The sequence below is a fragment of the Acanthisitta chloris genome, unplaced genomic scaffold, assembly GCF_000695815.1.
Source record: "Acanthisitta chloris isolate BGI_N310 unplaced genomic scaffold, ASM69581v1 scaffold30828, whole genome shotgun sequence".
NCBI classification, from domain to species: domain Eukaryota; kingdom Metazoa; phylum Chordata; class Aves; order Passeriformes; family Acanthisittidae; genus Acanthisitta; species Acanthisitta chloris.
Genome location: NW_008686960.1, coordinates 1 through 20,121, shown reverse-complemented (window position 1 = coordinate 20,121; position 20,121 = coordinate 1). Strand labels below are relative to the sequence as shown.

At 46.9% G+C, this 20,121-nt stretch overlaps 2 protein-coding genes across 2 annotated transcripts in view; one reads left to right on the top strand and one right to left on the bottom strand.

Moving 5' to 3' along the window:
- Positions 1–8,786, top strand: part of VWA2 (von Willebrand factor A domain containing 2) — an 18,950-nt gene extending 10,164 nt beyond the window's left edge. Inside the window, exons 8-13 of the mRNA XM_009080405.1 lie at positions 1,279–1,334; positions 2,417–2,524; positions 3,342–3,923; positions 4,243–4,794; positions 7,833–7,955; positions 8,653–8,786. Of these exons, the coding sequence (XP_009078653.1) occupies positions 1,279–1,334; positions 2,417–2,524; positions 3,342–3,923; positions 4,243–4,794; positions 7,833–7,955; positions 8,653–8,786 (1,555 nt within the window). The remainder of the gene's footprint in view (positions 1–1,278; positions 1,335–2,416; positions 2,525–3,341; positions 3,924–4,242; positions 4,795–7,832; positions 7,956–8,652) is intronic.
- Positions 8,787–15,024: 6,238 nt separating this feature from the next.
- On the bottom strand, positions 15,025–19,395 carry LOC103807662 (actin filament-associated protein 1-like 2; the record flags this gene model as incomplete). The annotated part of the gene is given in 8 exon segments (XM_009080404.1): positions 15,025–15,387; positions 15,742–15,870; positions 16,512–16,693; positions 16,979–17,146; positions 17,242–17,419; positions 17,542–17,784; positions 18,491–18,602; positions 19,204–19,395. Coding segments are annotated over 8 exon segments (1,231 nt in total), but the record flags the coding sequence as incomplete, so codon positions are not given.
- Positions 19,396–20,121: the final 726 nt, after the last annotated feature.

Sequence of the window (20,121 nt, the reverse complement as noted above, 5' to 3'; positions counted from 1 at the left end):
GCTCTAGTCACTGGTGGAAAATAGCCCCTAGTTATAGTGCAGTGGTGCCAAAACTGGGATGCACACAAAGAGCTGCATTGTCACATCAGTGGCAGTGAGTTACACGAGGGAAATATCCTCTTGCTTGGGGAGAGGTGGCTGGAGCTGAAAACCCACAGAGTATGTCAAATCCTTCAAGTAATATTGTTCCTGCAGTTGATACAGTGGGAGAAATGTTTTAAAAAAAGCTATGAAGGGAAAGGCAGCTTTGTGCTCCATGCTGATAAAAGTAGGTGACTGAAAGTGGTGGTGTACAGAAATTGGTGGAGGGGTTGTTTTTCCTTTGAAGAGATGCTTTGTGTGTTTGTTTTGTTTGTGTGTACCAGGCAGACAGATGAATGTTTGAAAATCCCCACAGGTCTGGGCTGTGCTTTGGTGCCCTGCAGCACAGGTACATGGGGGATGACTGTGTGGGTAATATCAGATGTCCTCATGCCTGTGAGCATTTCCAGATACTTGTACCTCAAAGCCAATGTGGGAAAGCAGAACAGCTTGTGGCTTGTGTATGACATCCCAAGACTGATGGTTTTGGCTACTGTTGCTACAAGTTTGAGCAGCCCTAATGCAAAACACTGGAAAATCAGTGGTATAGTGAAGCCGTAGGTTTTAGAGAATTAGAAACCTCATTAGCAGGGATGAAAAAGCAGAAATTATCTCACTGTCAGAAACCACTGTTACTGCCTTCTTACATGTGGCGAATATACACTTCTGCTCGAGGGTTTGGTTGGGTTTTTTTCATGTCAACTTAGGGCAGGGAAATGATGGAGGAAGTTGAAAAATCACCCTGGAAGGCACAGCCAGGGGCTGAGGATTTCTTCCCATCCTAAGCCTAGCTTGTCCTCAAGTTACAGCTGGATAAGTTGGCTGCCAGAATTAATATTGAGTAAGAAATTCTCACTGCTGTAAAATTTTATTTTCATTCTGATTTAGAGAAAAAAAGTTTAACATCTCTCCTCTAGGAACAAAAAAGTATCATCATTTGGAGCATTAAAAATACATCCATAATCTATAAATGTAAAACATTTGAAGTGGAATTCAAAAGCAAAAGGGTAGATTTGATGAAATGATGTTTTTGCTTTTTCCACCTCACTCAGAACATGCGTCTTCTTTTGAAATACTTGGTTTGAAAAACTCCATTTTCCAGGGAAGATTTGTTTCATGGAAAACACAGTAAGGTCAACCTTGAAGACACCTTGTTAATCTTTAATTTCATGCTAGGTCTTATACTTCCTGTTTCAGATGGAAGAGAGTCTTGGTAAAACACCCATCCAGATGCTTCCGAACTGTCTGCCCAGGTAGGACTTTGCTTTTCCAAAATTTTTATTTACAAAGCAGGAAAGGTAATAACTAAAGAATAAAAAGACAGGGCTTTGCTTCCACTTCTAAAAAAATTGTTCTGAGTGAGAGACTGATCCTTAGCAAGACGTTGATATGACATCCATTTTTCTTTGTCTCATGGGTATCTATGACAAGAGTTCTTCTGGATTAAAATATCTCCCAGTCATTTCTCCTTCCATTTGAGGAGCCAGTGAACCCTCATCTGCTTATGTTCATTGGGCAGAGGCTTGCACTGCTTCCCAATGCCTGTAGGCTGTCGCTGCTGTCCAGCTAGGGAGGGCATGCAGTGAGATGCCTCCAGTCATCCACTTGGTACCATGAACAGCATCAGTTTAGCAGGGAACCAGACACATGGCTGCTGAAATAGCTGTGGTCCTTCAGTTCTTTTTGCAAGTTCAGGTGACAGCAGCTTTATTTTCTTTGTCAGTACAACACTGTCCATGCATCAGGCCAGACTCTGCCCCCTTCAGTCCTGCTGTAAATCTGTCAGGGCTGCAGGACCTTTATTAATTCTCTGTTTATACATATGTAGCTTCATTGATGTTATTTGAAACCAAACAAAGTGAGTTTACAGTGTGGTTTGCTCTCTATGTTATTTGAAACCAAACAAAGTGAGGTTACAGTGTGGTTTGCTCTGTTGTCATTGCCTGCTGGAAAGCCATCCCAAAATGATATTGCCATGGAGATGAGGGTACACAGGGCCCTGTGTTAGTTCGGACTCTATAGCAAGAGGGGCAGAGCTGTGACCACTTTTCCATTCATGGCAATGCTCATGCTGATGTTATTTGAAACCAAACAAAGTGAGGTTACAGTGTGGTTTGCTCTGTTGTCATTGCCTGCTGGAAAGCCATCCCAAAATGATATTGCCATGGAGATGAGGGTACACAGGGCCCTGTGTTAGTTCGGACTCTATAGCAAGAGGGGCAGAGCTGTGACCACTTTTCCATTCATGGCAATGCTCATGCTGGCAGAGGATGGGGCAGCATTTTTGCTGACTCCCTGCTAACTCCCTGTCTTTCCCTTCCCTGGTCCCATTTAGACCCCTGTGACTCCCAGCCATGCCAGAATGGTGGTACATGTGTCCCAGAGGGCCTGGACAGATATCACTGCCTCTGCCTGTTGGGGTATGGAGGAGATGTCCACTGTGGTAGGTGCCAACGTGCTCTCTGCCTCTTTCCTTCTCAGCCATGAACTGCCTTTGCAGTGCCCTTTGAACTGCCATGGGGGCAACTGGGTTTGGGCTAGTGTCCTTAAGCTTTTCTCCAGAAGACAGGCTGGGTTTGCTCTCATGCTGATTATGATTGTGCTAGGCCCAGTGACTGGGTCCTGCTGTTTAGAAGCCATGTGGATACAGAGAGCACCAATGCTGACAGTCTTGCCCTGGTTCGGCTGCTTCTGTGCCTATATGTAGGTGCCATGTGAGCAGGAGAACAGTGAAACTGGGAGAGACACATTGGTGTGTCTGTTGGTCCCCTCCATGCACACATGGCCCAGAAGGAGCTCCTGGTTTTGGGGGTTCAGTGTAAAAAACCCAAGAAGGTCCCTTGTATTTACTTTCCCCAGAATTAACACTCCCACTTCAAAATGTCTCAGTTTATTACAGGTGAGGGTCTGGTGCTTGACTCTCTTCTTTCTCCAATATGTAATGAGTGTTTTGCTGAGAGTACTAAGAGGGTGGGTGGAGGTGTCATTTCTAATTTGAAGCTTGCTATCCAGAAGTTCATGAATTCCCACAGACTCCCATAGATATTTCCTTTCCCTAAAGGCTTATGTGGCATCCAACCAAAATCAAGTGCACTCCTGGCACAGTTGTCCTCCAGCCCATGACATGACTGGCAAAACGTTTGAGTTACTGCAGACAATGTCTCTTCTCCACACCAGAGCTTCCAGCAGGGCCTAGCTGAGGTGTCTGGCATGCTTGTCTCATTGTTCTGCAAGTGGCTAATTGTCATCTCTCTTTTCAGCAACCAAGTTGAGCCTCAGGTGCAGTGTGGATCTCCTTTTCCTGATGGACAGCTCAGCAGGGGTCACGCTGGAAGGGTTTCTGCGCTACAAGGCCTTTGTCAGAAGGTTCCTCCAAGCAGTGATGGGCCAGGACTCCCCAATGAATGTGGGGGTAGCCCAGTATGCTGATGATGTCAGGATACCCATTGAATTGGGCCAACACAAGGATGTATTCAGTCTTGTGAAGAGCATTGATGCCTTGAATTTCAGTGGAGGAAGAGCCCTGACAGGCAGAGCTCTGCAGTACATTGCACAGCATGGTTTTAGGAGCACCCCAGTATTTGCAGATGTGCAGGATGATCTTCCACATGTGGTTGTCTTGCTCACTGACTCAAAGTCCCAGGATTCAGTGGCAGAAGCCACTAAGTACTTGAAGGACCAAAATATCTTCTTGATCGGTGTAGGCAGCAGTTTCATGAGAGCAGAGCTGACCAAGGTGACTGGCAATCCACAACAGATGATTGTCTACTCAGATCCTCAGGACCTGTTCAACAGGATCCCAGAGCTGCAGAGAAGAATCTGCAGTGTGGACAATCCAGAAGGTAAGACTCTGGTATGGGTATAGCAGGATGAGTTTGCTAAACCATGAAGAGGTATTCTGAACTCCACTGGGGAAGAGAAAAGGACAGAAAGACAAATGTCCCTGTTTTGTTTGTGTCAGCCACAGATCCAGGGACTAATCTTCCATGAGTGATTTTTGTGACTGATCTCTGTCTATTGGTGTGAATGAGACATAGATAACCCTTCACAATCAGTGATCAGCAGTGTTGAATTTTTCCCAGAGCTTTCTCCAACTGCTTTTGTTTAGTCAGGAAGGAGTACATATGTATTTTCAAAGATACCATGTTTGCTTCTTTACAGGCTGCCAGGCACAGTCTCTTGATTTGGCATTTGCAGTGGATGCCTCATCTGGAGTTGGCTTGGAGAACTTTCTGCAGTTGATGGGCTTTGTTAGGAGCAGCTGTCTGCACTTCATCATCAACCGGGATGTCACCCAAATTGCCCTTGTGATCTATGGCAGCAAAGCTCACACTGTGTTTGCTTTGGACACCCACACAAGTAATTCTGCTGTCCTCCAAGCCATCGACCAGGCGCCTTTCCTTGGGGACTCAGCCTCTGCTGGAAGTGCCTTGCTGCATATTTATGGTGACATAATGACCATGCAGAAAGGAGCAAGACCTGGTGTCAACAAGGTGGTGGTGCTGCTCACAAATGGAGGTGGCATGGGGGATGCAGCTGCCCCAGCTCAGCAGCTGAGGCACAATGGCATCTTGGTGTTTGTGGTCGTCATTGGGGGGACACGGAGGGACACACTACTGAGAGTTGCTGGGTCTCCCAACTACCTGGTCCATATCTCCTCCTATGAAGACCTGCAGTACTACCAAGACCTCATCATCAAAAGAATCTGTGAAGGTAGGAGAACATTCAATCCTCACTCTTTGTGCTGGTGCCACCAGCTGCTGTTATTGTAGGTTTTCTGATGCTTTACGAAGTGAGCTTGATACTATCTTTTGCATTTTACAGATGGAAAAACTAGAACATAGAGATCTGGTGACTGTCCAAAGCAATCTATAGGAATAATAATCAATCCAGTGGGTGAGATTGGGCATAGTATGACTGGCTCTTTACAGCCCTGCTAGATCTAAGTTCTGCCTTCACTGAAAGAAAAACAAATTTTTTCTTTTTCTGATATTACTTTAAACTTGTAGAATTTTCTGTGTGTTACTGTACTCCCTGCAGTGCTGCTGAGGGGGCTTAATGGGTCACATTTGTGTTGGTTCCTGTCTTGTTCAACAGGTTTGTGACCAAGTGTTTGCAAAGTGATGAGTCTGTAACCTTATCGCTCCTGTTCCTTAGTGTCCCACTATCGAAGTTATCGTGTAGGCTTTTATTTGTGTTGCACAGGATTTAATCCTAAAATCAGAATCTGCCCATGCTGAAGACTTCAGACTGTTAAACTAGGTCTTCAGACAACTTGCTTGCAGGACCAAATCCTTATCTCCAAAGTGAGAGGGAGGAATTCTCAAATATTCATGTAAAACCTCGTGTTTGGGGTGGGGGGGAAGGTGCACTTTCTTCAAAACTTTGAGTCCTGAGTGCAAGTTCCTGGCTGGGGGAAAAAGTGACTCTAATACTAAGTTTGAAACACTTGCATGCTGAGTGGGAGTGCCTGTGTTTGATGCAATCAGCTTTTCAGAAAGGCTGTCAGCCCTGGTTTGCAGACATTAGTGGTGGTGAAAATGCTTCTAATTAAAATGCCATGCCTTGTTTTTTCTTCAAAATAGCCCAAGTTTAACATCTAGCTATTTGCTTTTGTTATGTTTAAACATGCTTATAAGGTCAAACAAAGAAGTGTGTTTGAGCTTCAGCACAGTCAAAGGTCCTTTTCAACTCCAGGCATGTCCATGGCTCCTTCAGGGTTAGAAGAACTACCTCACCATCTCTTTGAGGTGAGGAGCTGTTCTGTCAAGCTCTGCAGATGGTTTCTACTGGAGCTTTTCAATGTGTTTCCGTTGCAGTGGTACTTTCAGCGGTGTTATTATAAAAACAATGTAGTGTACCATGAAATTAACTAAAAAACCACAGATGAAGGAGAGACAGCAATAACATCATTTCCTGAGACTTGAATTGCTGGTTTCATTTCATGTGCAGGTAATCACTGCTTGTACCAGATAGGCTGGGACCAACGGTGATGTAGATATAAGTCCTTCATTCAGTCTTCTACTCCCAAATCCAAGACTCAGTAACACAATCATTGGCTGTGAAAGACTTTAAAAAATTTGTGACTCAGGATAAAGGTATTTGAGAGACAGACCCTGCCTCTGGATACCTGGAATATCATGTTTATTCTGAGGCTCAGCTGAAAAGAGTCCAGAAAAAAAAGGACCCAGGGTCTAGGATAAAATACCCCAAGCATTAAATATACATGTATCTGATTAATGGAAATACAAGTTCTTGTATAATTCAAAGTGTATAATCCCTGAAGTGCAAGAAGCTTATTTAAGATACTATGTTAACAGCAGAGAAATGAGTTCAGAGAAATGGTGGTGTGGTGGAATAGCCCCAAAACAGGGACTCTGAGGTTCTGCTGTGGAGCAGCCATGGAGGGGTGTGGTGGATACAATACACATAGAGCAGAGCACCATGGAAAAGCTCTCTGGGAAGCAGCAGCGCCTGGAAGATGAGTGGTGTGTCCAAGAGATCTACCTCTCATTGCCAGTGGCTCTGCTAACCCACAGTGAAGGTGAAGGTGTCCATCCCTGGGACACACTGTCCTGCAGAGCTCCATCTGAGATGTCCTATGATGACAAAAATGTTTTTGAACCCACCTTGGCTCCATATAAAATCAACAGGAGCTAAGATTGAGATGTTTCAGGTCTAGGATTTGACTGTCAAAAAACAATTCCAATGATAATTTTGGCAATGTCAGGTGTAGGTTGAGACTTGATGTGCTCATCTGTACAGGGAGAACGAGCACAACTTGTGTTAAGCTGTAGTAAACCCCCTGATAGATAGGGGTTAGAATTTACATTCTTTTCTTCTTTCCTTTTTCCTATTCCTTCTATGCTTTATCTACCATGGAGCAAAGGGTAAGGCTAGCAGCTCCAGGCTCTACACCACATAATTGCTCCGCAGAGGAATTTCACACCCTTACCAACACTGCAGTTGCCAGCAGACTGGAAGCAAATCCCTCTGGGATGCTGCTACTTAACCTTAGGTATTGGCAGCAAGGCAGCATGAAATGCTGCCAGCCCTGCTGACAGCTGGGCTCTGTTGTGTTAAGAGGGTTGGGAAAGCTGTCACATAATTCATACCAACAGGGCTAATAACTTGAGCTGTGGTTGCAGGCTTCTCTCAAACCTCCTAGAAAAGAAGCCCAGAAATTCTTCCTGTGTTGTTTTCCATTCATGCCTTGCTTCCCAGCTGACTTCTTATCCTTGTTCCTCTATGGTGGAAATTCATGTCCTCTCCAGGGCAAAGTGGCATTTGAACTCCACTGGTATTTGGGATTGTAAACTTCTTGGAGCAGGACATGTGTCTTGCTCTCTGCTGTCAGTGTCTAGGTGTGAGGAGCTTGGAAGTGCTCATGTGTTCAGTGCAGAGCTCTGAAGATGTTCCATTTTGTTTTTCTGTGAAATGCAGCCTAACATGATGTCACTCTTTTAAACTTTATTGGGAATATTCTCCTCCAGATTAGGATATCAAGCAAAGCTGTTCTTTTCTCTAGGGTAAACACAGAGGAGTCCCTCTGCTATGTCAAGACAGAGTTGTGAGCTTGCACCCTCTGCCATGTCAATGTGTTTTTCCAGTCCCATTACCCCCAGGTGACATTTTTTTATGTATGGGATATATAGTTACTCGATTTTTTTGCAGCCTTCCTGATGGATGTGGATCCTAGCTATTAATACTGTAGATGTGTCTGAGCCTGCTCTTCTGCTTCTTTGTTGCAGAAGCAAAAAGTCCTGTGAACCTTTGCAAACCCAACCCCTGCATGAACCAGGGCGTGTGCATCCTTGGGCCTGGGAGCTACCGCTGCGAGTGCCACGGCTGGGAAGGAGCTCACTGTGAGAGCAGTAAGGATCAGCAGGTGTCACCCATTCTGCCCAACCCCTCTGAACAGATCCCACATCTCCACCTCTTCCTCGAGCAGAGATATGGCTGTAACTCTTGGATAGGTGGCCAGGTCTTGGTGCTGATGTGGAAAGTGGAGAGGTTTGGGCTTCTGAGGGATACAAGGGCTTTTCTCAGGAAGTTGTGCCCTGTTTTACACATTCACTAAGAAAGCTGACTGTGAGGGGACCCCAAGAAGGTCTAATAATTTTGGTAATCTTCTTCCTCTTTTCACTCTGCCCTGCTAGAAGAAACAATCTCTCCTACACTCTCTGGGTGGAAAGATCTGGCTCCCTTTTAATGGGAGGGAGCTGTTTCTGTTGGAGCATGACCCTCTCCCTATTGCCTTCAATGCTTGCCATGGTGCAAAAACCTCCCCACTGCCTTCCTCCTCTTCAGCAGGTCAGGATGTGGGGAGTCTCTGGCTCCCTGAAGGTGGCCCTGTGCCATAGTGAGAAGTTCTGACTTTATGTGGGTTTCCCCTTTGCCCAATATTTTGCTTTTTACCTGAGCTCAGCAGTTCTGACTTACAGCCCATGGCCCTTAATGTCTGTCAGCTGAGGCCAAGAGAATACTTGTTTGGCTGTCAGGGACTGAGAATGACCTTATTCCTTGGTCCTAAAGCCCTTACCCCACATCTGTGCTTCTCTTCTGCAACAGGAGTTCTTCGGGGTGATTCTCTGAGATCCCCAGTCCTTCCTCCACATTCCCATGTGCAGTGGAGTCCAAGGGGTTTGCAGCACTTCTCCAGAGTCCTCCGGCACACCAGAAGACACGTGGATCAGAGACACTGACACAGATGCACTGAGTGATCCAGTTCTCCACCCAGGAAAGTTTAATTGCCACTCACAGGCACAATCCAGCAAACCACCACTGTCCTTATAGTGATTGAGTTGCTCCATCACAGGGACTGTGCTGAGGCCATTCCCAGTCCATGCATTGCACAAACTGGGCTTCCCAGTGCTCTCTTTCTTTTATAACTGAAGTAAATATTTGTGTTTCAGTATTTATTTCTGGCACTTTGCATTTCCTCATCCAGTTCCTAGGGCCATGTGATTGGGTTTTTTTTCTTTTACAGATTTTGAGAGATCTTTGAGTTAATCTTAAAGTACATATAAGTCTAAGCTCCTGCTGGAGGGGCATAACACCGATTACACACTTGCAGCTGGGTGCTGGAGCTTGTTACATGCAGGAAGACAGAAGAAGAAGGAGAAGCAGTTGCAAACATCTGTTGTTTTGTGAGTTGTCCATGCTGCTTTCTTCTCTCAATTTATTGGAGTGACTGAATATGGTTTAGCTTCATGGGCATTTTGTAGCTGCATAATTTTGTTAAAGGTTTTAAGGAGCATTTAATGACTTATGTGACTCTCAAGCAGAGCTTTGGCACTCTGTGTGTTGCTGCAGTTTAGTAGGTGTGTTGACTATTTTCCTCTCAGATTTGACCCATGTCAAACCCAGTAACCTGTGCTGCAAACACACTAAGGGCAATCCCCCAACCATTTGTAACACAGGTCTGTTATAGGCTCTGGATGGAGCCATGGTTTGTACCATCCTGCTGGTGTTTGGACCTTGGTCTATCTGCTGTGAGGTTGAACTCCATTCCTCCCCTTCCCACAGCACTCAAATCTCCCAGCTACAGTTTGAGCTGGAGGGTACCAGACCAGGACAGCCTGCTGAGTCCCTTCACATGGGTGCTGGAAGCAGTGCATGGCCAGAGGAGGAAGGGGTCTGGAACTCTCCCCCCAAATCTCTCACCCTTTCCTTTCTTCTCCCACTAGCCACTTCTTTGCTCTCTCCTTTCCTGTTGCATACTTCTCTTATTCCTTTTTTTTTTTTCTCACCCTAGGTCAGGTCTCACCTCTTCTTCACGGCTAGGAGCTTTGCCATGTTGCTTTGCTCTCCTTTTGGAGTTGGCTCCTTGTCCTGTCCTGAACCTGGATGGATGGCCTGAATGGCATTCCTCCCTCCCCTCTTTGTTTTAGCTGGTATTTTTCCAGCACATTAGTGATCTCTGCAGTGGACTCTGGTGGGCTGTGATGGTTCACATCTCCAAAGACAGTTTGGCCACCTGCCTGCATCCCTTGGAGCATCAACCTCTGCATCATTATATCAATTTGCCACAAAGCTGTAAAATTTGCATAACTGCTCCCCCAGAGCCCACAGTTCCCAGCATTGGGTTGTTCTCTGCTGCCTTTCTCATGGTGTCTGTCACCTCAGGAGAGCAGGAACAGGTCTGGGCAGGGCCATGACAGGGAGATGTTAACTGTGACTGCCAGTGCTTGTGAGAATAGCATCTATTGTTCCTAGAAGAAAAATCCCTTCACCCAGATGTCCTGGCCCTATGTTTGAATAGTAACATTAGATGGACAAAGCGAGACACAAATTGCTCTGCAGGTTTGTTGTCAAAAGAAGAATGGTCTGAAAGCACTCTCAGGGATGAAAGCTGGCACTGAGACAGGAACATCACTGTCGTGCCTTGTGGGAGAAACCAGGCTAGGGGAAAGGAGAATTTCCTCTTTCTTTTCACTGTCACTTTAGTAGATTGTCTGTGTCCTAAGGCACAGCAGAATAGAGGCTTAGTTGAAGGACTGACATTTGGGATACAAAGAGAACCTAATCTATTAATGTTACTTAGGCATGGCTGTAAGATCAGCATTGCCTCTGCTGTTAAACCATCGGTCTTCTCTTCTTGTGGGGAGAATGGGCTAGATGAGACTCACAGCTGACACCAAAGACATCGTTTGTTTTTCATGGCACAAAGGTGCCTGTGGAGCTGGCTGGATTCCAGCCAGACTGCTCTGAAAAGTCTCCCTGGCCTCCCTGTGCATCCTCTGTTGTGTGAAGGGTCTGAGAGACCTCACTTCTCACCCCTGTTGCCCCAGTGGGTTCTGTAGCTCCCCTGGGGGTTTGTCTGCCATCGTTTGTCTGATAGCATCATTAGTTCACTCCTTACAAGCATTTGTCCTCTGCAGGATCAAACAGAAGCATATTTACCATGTCTGGCATGCAGCTCTGGAGCTGGGATGTGCTTTCCTGGACTTATACGAGTGCTTAAAGCCTTTTCCTTGTGTTGCCTGCAGGCCAGTTTATACAGTGTTGATGAGCACTTTGCCTCCTGCTAAATGTGATGTGGTGTAATTCTTTGTGAGGTCTCTTTGTTTTAATGCATTGCTAGTAGATATGTTTTTAGCATGTGTGGACTTTATGCTTGTCTGAGTCCTGAGCTGGGGAAACCCCATGTTGTTACCATCCTGCTGGTTTTAAGCACAGCTACACAAACCTCTCTGTGAGATTTGGGTATCACAGGCTGCAAAATCTCATGCTGGAGACAATATTGTAATGCTGGATGAGATGATATACAACCAGATCTGTGAATCAGTTTCTCAAGTAGGGATGGTATGAAAGATTGAAAAACTCATGGTGCAGTTCAGGAAAGCTGGTTCCTAAACCCAGTCCTTGGGCCCTGGGTATATCTGGCTGAGGTCTCAGTCCTCAGTCCCCAAGGATCCCCAGAGTGCCCCAGGGATCCCCATGGGTCAGGGATTTACATGTGCTGTGACTGTAACCTTCCTCCCGAATGTGGCTGATTGCTGAAGCCTCAGATAGATGCTCTGACATGCTCTGGTAGTGGCAGCACCAACAAGGTCACCTGTTGTATGGGACAAAGCACTTCGCAAGGCATTAAGTGGTGGGGCATTGGGAGGAGATGGGAAAAGTCAGGCTGATTACAGAGATTAGGATATACAGGATGGTCTTGGAAAGACCTGCTGCTCCCACAGGCAAGCAGGACACTGCTGAGCAGTTGTTGGAGCTCTTTTCTTTTTCCTTTTAAAAACTTGAATTAAAGATAATTTCTAGGCCCTTTCTCTTGAAATTTTAATTAAGAAAGAGTAAGTGGGTAAGTGGCTTGGATCCCTGACATGATCCCTTATTAAATTCACTCCCACAGACTTGCTTTGATTCAGTCAGAAATACTTAATGAGACTTTACCTGATGGGAGCTCATTCCCTTAAGGCTGGGTCAATCTTTGAGGCTGGCACAGGCACCAAGGATGTTGGGTCCCTGCAAAGGCAGCACTAATCCTGTCTGGCATCAGGAGAGTGCAGAGGTTACCATGTGTGCCAGGTCATCATTAGGTGTCTGGGCTGCTGTTACTTATGGAGCTGTGAATTAGTCTCGCTCTGTAGGATTGCTGAATGAGTTTTGCCTGGTCGTGGGCCATGTGCCGACCTCAGGAGAGAGCCTGTTTCTCCTTTAAGAAACTGGCTTTTAAGTAAGTGCCATGAATTTCATCCCCTTTAGCCTTACCTTCCCTCAGCGAGCAAAATCATGCCTGTTTGTGGTAAGTAAATGCATATGGTGCTTGTACCTCCCTGGGTACCAAAGCTGGGGACAGCCTGTAAGATATCTGCTGATGCTTCCCTTAAAACTTCTTCAGCTTGGAAACACCTGCAATCTTACTCTTTTCAACAGAAGTAAATTAATTTGATTCATACCTGAGACAACTTACAGAAACATTTAGGCCAACTTCTCCATCAATAAGTTGGGTGTTTTTCCCCCCTTTAAATTCTGGCACTTGTGTTTTAGTTGAAAATAATTCACAGACACGTCTGGCTTGGTGTCCGTTCTATAAAGACTGACCTCAGCTGCTTTCTTTACTAACTTTTTTCCTTCCTTTCCAGCCCATCCTGGTTTTCCCCTCTGAGACTGCAGCAGGCACTAAGCCTGCACACAGTTGCTATCTAGTGGCCACAGGAAGGTAGTGGAAGCATTTTTCACTGCTGGCTCAGTATAAAGAGAGGTACAGCGATACAGGCAGAAATCTGTTACATGTATTCACACAAATTGTCAGATTTACTGCTGGTTTTAAGTGTATTTGCTCTGCAAAAATTGTTTTAGTTGATGCTGCGGTCACTATAGAGTACTTAGTTGTTTAAGCTGTAGTCCATTGCAGTTGTAGACTGCATAGCTAAGGAGTTTCGTAGGAACTAATAGTGCTGGGGGTGTGATATACTTGAAATCTACTGGAAAGTGGAGCAGGGACAAGCACCATTACTAAGGAAAACAACGCTAACATAATATACTCAACATTTTATTATAAAACCCTCTAAAGCGCCACTTTGTAGGTCACAGTTACAACAAAGGAAATGCCTTGAGTTAGGAAAACAATGGGAACACAGAGACATTGTTTAACATTTCTTGTTTGGGGAAAGTGTGTTGTTCAGGACTTGCCTATGTTTACCATCCCCTGATGAAGACATCGCAGCAGGACCACTGAAGCTGACTGGGCTGTGGAGGGGAAAGCAGAGCTGCTCTCGTCCATCGCTGTCTCAGTACCTCTGTGAAATGTCTGGACAACTTCTGGAGGATGACAGCAGGGTGTATGGTGAGGGCACGGTACTACACGTGTATTCTGGGTGTGGACAGGGTCTCTTGACAGCTTATCATGGGGCAGAACAAAAGCTTCATGGTCTGTGGCCTTCTTGTGCTTTGGAGAGGGAAATCCCCAGAGTACTCAACCAGAAGATTCAGTGGTTTATTTGCATGAATTTTTCCTATGTGCAAAACCTTGCACAGGGACAACGTGACACCTGGGGCTGATGTACTCCTCCTGAGGCCTGAGATTAGCAATTTCTCCATCTGCACTGCAGTGGAGACTTTTAAATTTAAAAACATGGGAGCAAGGTCACCTTCCTTGCTTCCAGGATACCCTGACCAAGTAGTTTGTTGCACCCTGGCTCCACGGTGGTGGCCAGCAAGCCCAGAATCCCTTGTCAGCACATTGGCACTCACCCCAGTGCCATCACCAGCTCTGGATGTCACAGCCTGTGCATCCCTCCACCTGTTTGGCATTTGTGTGAAGAGGGAACATCCCTTTACAGGTTGTCTCAGGCCTCTCAAAGGTTTTCAAGGTTGAGTTAAGGTACAATATTTCCCCTGTCTCTCTTTGTCCTGGTTCTGGGTGCTGCTCATTGGTGTAGCCACAGAACCCCAGGAACAGCCCAGCCAGGAAACCAGTGCTGCTTTAACTTTGTAGGGCTGGAAAACAGTTCCAGCCTATGTACAGTCAACCTAGTTATTGTGCCTGGGCTCCAGGGCTAAAGGACCATCAGAGAAGACAGGTAGAGGTGTCTCTAGGCCATCAGACATGACAGCAGGTTACAAGGAGGAAAGGGTGCATAAATTTCTACTAACCCTCTTGAACCCTTCAAATTTCAATGTCTCTAAGTTTAGCAGTCCCAAATATTCAACATCTTTCATTAGATGCCACTAATGCTGCTGGCAGGGCCCAAAGGCAGTACTGAGTTTAATAGTTTCATAAGGATGACAGCACCAAGATGGCCAGACCAGAAATAGGGTGGTGCAACCTTACTTCAGGGCAGGCTGCTCAGCCCTGCCTGCAGGGAGGGATGTCTTCAGCAGATTGGACAGCTGTGGCTCTGGGAGGACCAGAGACCACCACACCTTGGGAAGGAGCATGGGGACAGATTTACCTCCCTTCTCCTGGGAAAAGGCAAGCCCTGAAGGATACACTGGGATCCAGCTTTCCCATTCAACAGCTGAGCAGGCCTTCAAATATGGTTTGGGCTTTTTTTCAGAACAAACTCCTCAGGTGAAGTAGACCAAGATCTTCAAGAAAATTAACTGAATCTGCTTGGCAGATCTTCTTTGCCCAGAGCTCTTGGTGCTGGCAGTCTGTAACACAGCTTACAGCACAAGAAGGTGAGCGGCTTGATATTCTGGCAAATCTGCAGCTGGTAAGAGTAAGTAAATGCTGGGGTGCATCAGGACACTGATTAAAAATGCCCTGGACCAGCTGCTGTGTGCTTTTCATTCATGTTTCAAGCATCACTCAGGTGTGGGCATCACCCTTGACTGAAGGCTGGATGAAATGCAGCTGAGTGATAACTGGCAGCAAGACAGGTGTGCTTTTAGTTGACTGCAATTTACCAGGACAGTTTGAAACCCACCAGGCCACAGAGAATAGCAGAGGCCCCTTCTGAACCCACTACTGTCACTAATATAGAAACCTTAATAACTTCAGAGTAGAAATACACAAAACAACCCTATGTACAGTAACATTCTTGTTTACATCAGCCAGGTTAGGACTTTGATGGAAGGATTGCCACTGCTTGTTATTGTTTCAGCTACATGATTGGGATTTGTCTGGAAAGAGCAAGATCATTTGGGATAACTCGTGTCAGCAGCTGTTGACTCCGTTGCTGCGTCAGAGCAGTTGGCGTGAGGTGGAGGAGGTGCTTGGTGTATGGTTGTGTTGTACACCCAACCTCCACCTTCAGATGTTTGAATCCCCTGGGCCATGCATGGGCAATTCGAGCCTTTAGTCCATCTCTGAAAAACATGCTTCTAACTAGCTCCCTTCTTCTCCCATTCCTGCCAAGGAATAAAGGCAAATCAGTCAATATGCAAATCTGGCAAGTGACAGTAGCTGTAATGTACACAGGATCAGCTGGTACATGAGTGGCTTTGGCTGCAGGGTGGGTCAGGGATATCTCTCTGGTATAAACAGTACCCGTATTTATTCATTTAAATTGAAGGCAAGGTAAACCCAGGTGAAAAGACTAGAGGAAAATCAGGCTGACATGCTCTGAATGGTGCTCAGTCAGGAGTGTTTCCGGGACATGAAACCCCACCCCATCCCACCACAGCCAGTCTGCTCCAGAGCTAGGAGGTAGAACCAGTGGCTGTCCCAGATGGATTCTTCTCCTGCACCAACTGACACGTTACCTTAGCTTTCTGTAGGACTGTTCCCTTCCCTGTCACCATGACTGACAAAGGTCGGTTTTTTAAAGCCGTTGCTGAATTGACTGGCGAGTTCTCTGTGCTGTTTGCTGGACTGGCACTTTTTGCCTGAACCTACAATAAAAATCACAGAAATGGTGATGACTACAGACTACCAAGAGAGATTGCTGCCTTTTCCCACCATCTCCTAGTCAAAGTCTCATCCTATTTACACTGAAATGCATTTTTCAGTGACATGCCAATTTCAAAAGACCACGAGGATGTGTGTGTGTGTGTGTGTGTGTGGTGTGTTGGGTGTTGAGAATGCAAGCAGAGGTAAAGAACAGGGTTCAGGTGGTGAGTGTCTCTGTTTCACAGGAACCAAGCTCCCAAGAAGGAATTTAGATGCCTGAATCTCCTCCTACAAAAACCATGCCTTGGCTTAGGTAGGGGAGAGTGCAGAAGGAGTGGGTCCAGACCTGCATGACCCTGGAGGGTGTTGTTCAAGGTCCCACAGGAAAACACAGCCACTCTCCTGAGCCCCAGCCACCTTTCACTTCTCCCTTGCTGCTGTTGCCTCATTGGATAATTACTACATTACGTATATTATATAATATAATAATCATAATACTTAGATAATACCTACATATAAGCTATACACTTATGCAGCATTACATATTATAATGATGATGTTGTTAATATTAAGCAGGCTGAGATAGTGTGACTGCCTAGCTGCCAGAAAGCTGCTGTGGATCCCAGGGGTGCTCCCCACATACCCTTGGGGCTGCATTCTCCAAGTGTGTGGTGTCCACTGCAGTGCCCAGTGTCACGGGGCCAGACTCTGCCTTCTTCAGGTTCTCCTTCACCTCCACCAGGCTCAGCTCCAGGTCCACCCTCTGGCTCTCCTTCCTTTTGCATTCTTCATCTATCTCTTTCAGTCGCTGCTCCAGGTTCTTGTCTGTGAAGAGGAGGGGAATCTTGGTGCCTGCTGGGAACTTAGGGAGCTCATGAGGGGAGCAGGAGCCAGGGCATGTCCTGTACACTTGCCTTATGTTTTGTCCCAAGAGGGACTATGGTAGAGCAAGCTCTTGTTCTAGTGCAACCTGGGCTATGTGGTTCAGCTCAAAACCCCACATTCCCACCCTGCCCCTTCTGGTCCCAGGTGGACAAGGTTCATTGCCTCCTCTTTCCCCACAGTCCCCCCTTGGCTCATTTCCACACACCACACCTTGCCCTGCTCTACCTGTGCTGCCCCCAAGCATTTCCTTCAGCTCCCGTCTCTCCTTGCGTAGCTGGGTGAGCTGAGCCCGGATTTCATCCTTCTCCTTCTCCAGCCGTTCCTTCTCCTCTGTGAATCGCTTCACCTCTGCCTCTGTCCTGTTCTTGCCCAGCTTGGTTTCCACTGCTGCTGCTGGAAATATAGCCCACCAAAACAAGCTCAGCCAGGGGCAAAAGCAGGAAGGAAAACCTTTTCAAGTGCTGGGAAACAAAACAAATGAGGGTCACCTGGCAGTGGCATCTTGGGACGGTGTGCAGGCACCAGCTGGGGACTTCTTGCCACCACTGTGCCCACTGGCACCTCAGGGGCTGGCTGGGGGAAGGCAATGTTCTGCTGCTGGGTCTGTATTTTGATGGCAGGCACCTGTGGCTGTGCCTCCTCAGGCTCTGGGTTCTCTGGGTGTTTCTGCGGGAGAAAAGGAAGTGGGATGATGTGGGAATTTTTGAGGAAAAAAAAGTGGGATGATGTGGTGGGGGGGAACTGGCTTGTTTATTAAGCCTGGCCCCACACCACAATTTGGACAGTACCTGCTCTGAGGTCTCCACTGCTTTACTACAGGGCTCAGCTTCCTCCTTAGCTGTGAGGGCTGTCTCAGCTGTGTTCTCTGTGCCAGCCTTCTTGGCAGCCCTTTCTAAAGACGGTGAGCTGAGGGGTGAAGACTGGCATGACATCCTGCCAGCACAATGTAGGAAGGACTTTACTGGGGTGAGATCCAGATACACTCTGTCTTGGTCCCCCTCAGCTTTGCTCTCACTCTTGGGTACTTCTTCCTGCAAAAGAAGAATATTCCCCTGAAAAGGTACCATCTGCTGCCAACAGAAGTACAAGAAACATCTCACTGCAGAGCAGCAGCTTCTCAGGCAATGTTGAGTATTTTCTAAAAACCTTAGAAGAACTAAAAGCCCATTCTCAAAGTCATTCCATACAGGGTGTTTTAGTGTACAGAAGGCAAGGCTTCCTGCTCTCCTACAACAGGTTTCTCTGATGATAGCAGCCCCATGCAAGGATCTCACACTGTTGTACATCTGGCAACCCCTGCCAGATTCTTTGCCTTTCCTGGGATAACAGTCCCAATTCCCAGCATGACCCATTGTTCCTGTCCCTACACACAGGACTTGCTCTTACAGGGAACAAAACAAACTTTGAAAGATTGGGCTCCAAACAACCCATTACCTATCACTAAATAATCCATACTGTTTGCTGATGGACACTGGGGGATTTTATCCCAGCTGCCTGAGGATCTCCTCAGCATCTTTCTGGAAACCTCTCTCCCATTCCTTTGCAACTCCTCTCCAGCATTTGCTTCTGCTTCATTGCAAAAGCCAAGATTTCCCCAGGAGCTGGGAATCTCCTTCATCACTGCTGGGAAAAAACCTCCCCTTTCACTGCTGGAGACTCCCTGTGGCCAGATGTTTGGCCATGGACCCCACAGAGCTTACTGCACCAGGCATCTGCCTGCAGCACTGGACTTCTTACCGCAGGTAGGTCTGGCAGATCCACATCATCATACAGCTCCTCCTGCTCCATCCTGCCCTTGGGAAGGTTGTCAATGTAGGCATTGGGCTCAGAGTACTTCCTCTGCATCAACCTGTGAACAGGCAGCAGGATCAATCAGCCATCAGGAGAGATCAGACTTGCTGTATGGCTATGCAGTGCTGCATTTTGGGGCATCTTAGCACAGCAGCCTCGAGGCCTGGGCAGGGTGATGCAGCTAGATGCAGGAGATGAAAAGGTAGGGCCATACAAGCAGTGTGATCACTGCTCCTGTTGCCCATTAAGCAGCACCCACCAGTGTGGAGCTACATTCCTCCTTGGCTCTTTCCTTTCTCTCCCAGCCCCTGGCCACAGCAGCACAACCACCCTGCCCCAGTGGAATGGTGAACCAGGTGGCTGAGTGTCCAGAGTCCTGCATTCCTCAGCCAAGCCACCCCACCAACCTTTGCCAAAGCCACCTGGGCAGGTGTCCCTAGCCCGGTGGCAAGCTGCAGCTCAGGCTTGCTGCACCATGGTGTAACAGTAAGTGCTCTCCTGTCCCACACTAAGCTTCTAAAGAAAGCAACTGAGTTGCAGCTGTGAATTTACCACCTACTCCCATGGCAGCCAACCTCCCACAAGTGGAGAGACCTCTGTTCCAGCTTGCTTCCCCTCCACCAGCCCCATGCAGCCCCAACCCATTACCACTGACATACAAGAAGGAATTCTTGGCGGCGCTCACAATGCAGGAAACTCTGTCAGCATCCACGTAATCGTAGGTGAATTCCTCTGGGTCTGTTTTCGAACCTGACTCCGACAAGAGGAGGCCCAGCCAGTGGCCCATTTCCTCCGAGGACTTTGCCTACAGGGTGATCAGACAGACAGGACAGGTTGCAGCAGCAGTTTTTCTGCACTCACAAGGCTAATACTGGCTTAGCCCTGGGTAGGGAAACATGCTAGAAGTCCCCTGGGCTTCCAAGGGGAAAGGTGAACTGCTGGGTATTTACAGTAAACCTGAGGCTGCTTTAAAAGTACCACCAGTTTGTGTATGGACTGATTTGCACATTTGGCGGCTGCATATATAAAATACTTAACTCCTTCCTAAAATGTGTCGTCAGTCTGCATTTTCCTTTCAATGGTGATCAACTCAGCTGCCTACAAGAGTAAAAGCAGTCTCTGAGGCTGGAGATGCTGGTGGGGAGCAGCTTTGGGTGAGGAAAGCGTGTGGGTTCTATTTTGCACCAGCAGAGTGCAGCAATGGGATTGCCAAACCAGACAGGCAAGGAGACCTGATCCTGTGAGGTCCTGTTGACATAAACCCAAACCCCATCCAGGGCTCTTTGTACAGGGGAGAGGGGAAGGGAAGAGTTTAAAGCATCAGAGAGTCCCTCGCTTTTACGTGGTCAGAACCAAATTCCCAGCTGCAGTGATCAGTCGGACATTTTGCAAGAGGAAGAGTTAAATACTGTGCCTTGAAGTCAACTCTAGCAAATAGCCACATGTACCTCCTGGTAGTGAGGGATTCTATCTGAAGCAAGAAGATATGGGCTGATCAGATACCTTTCGCTGTGATTTGAGGAGTCAGTGCAGTAAGCAGAAGGTGAAATTCAGAGCAAGTGAATATATATATATAT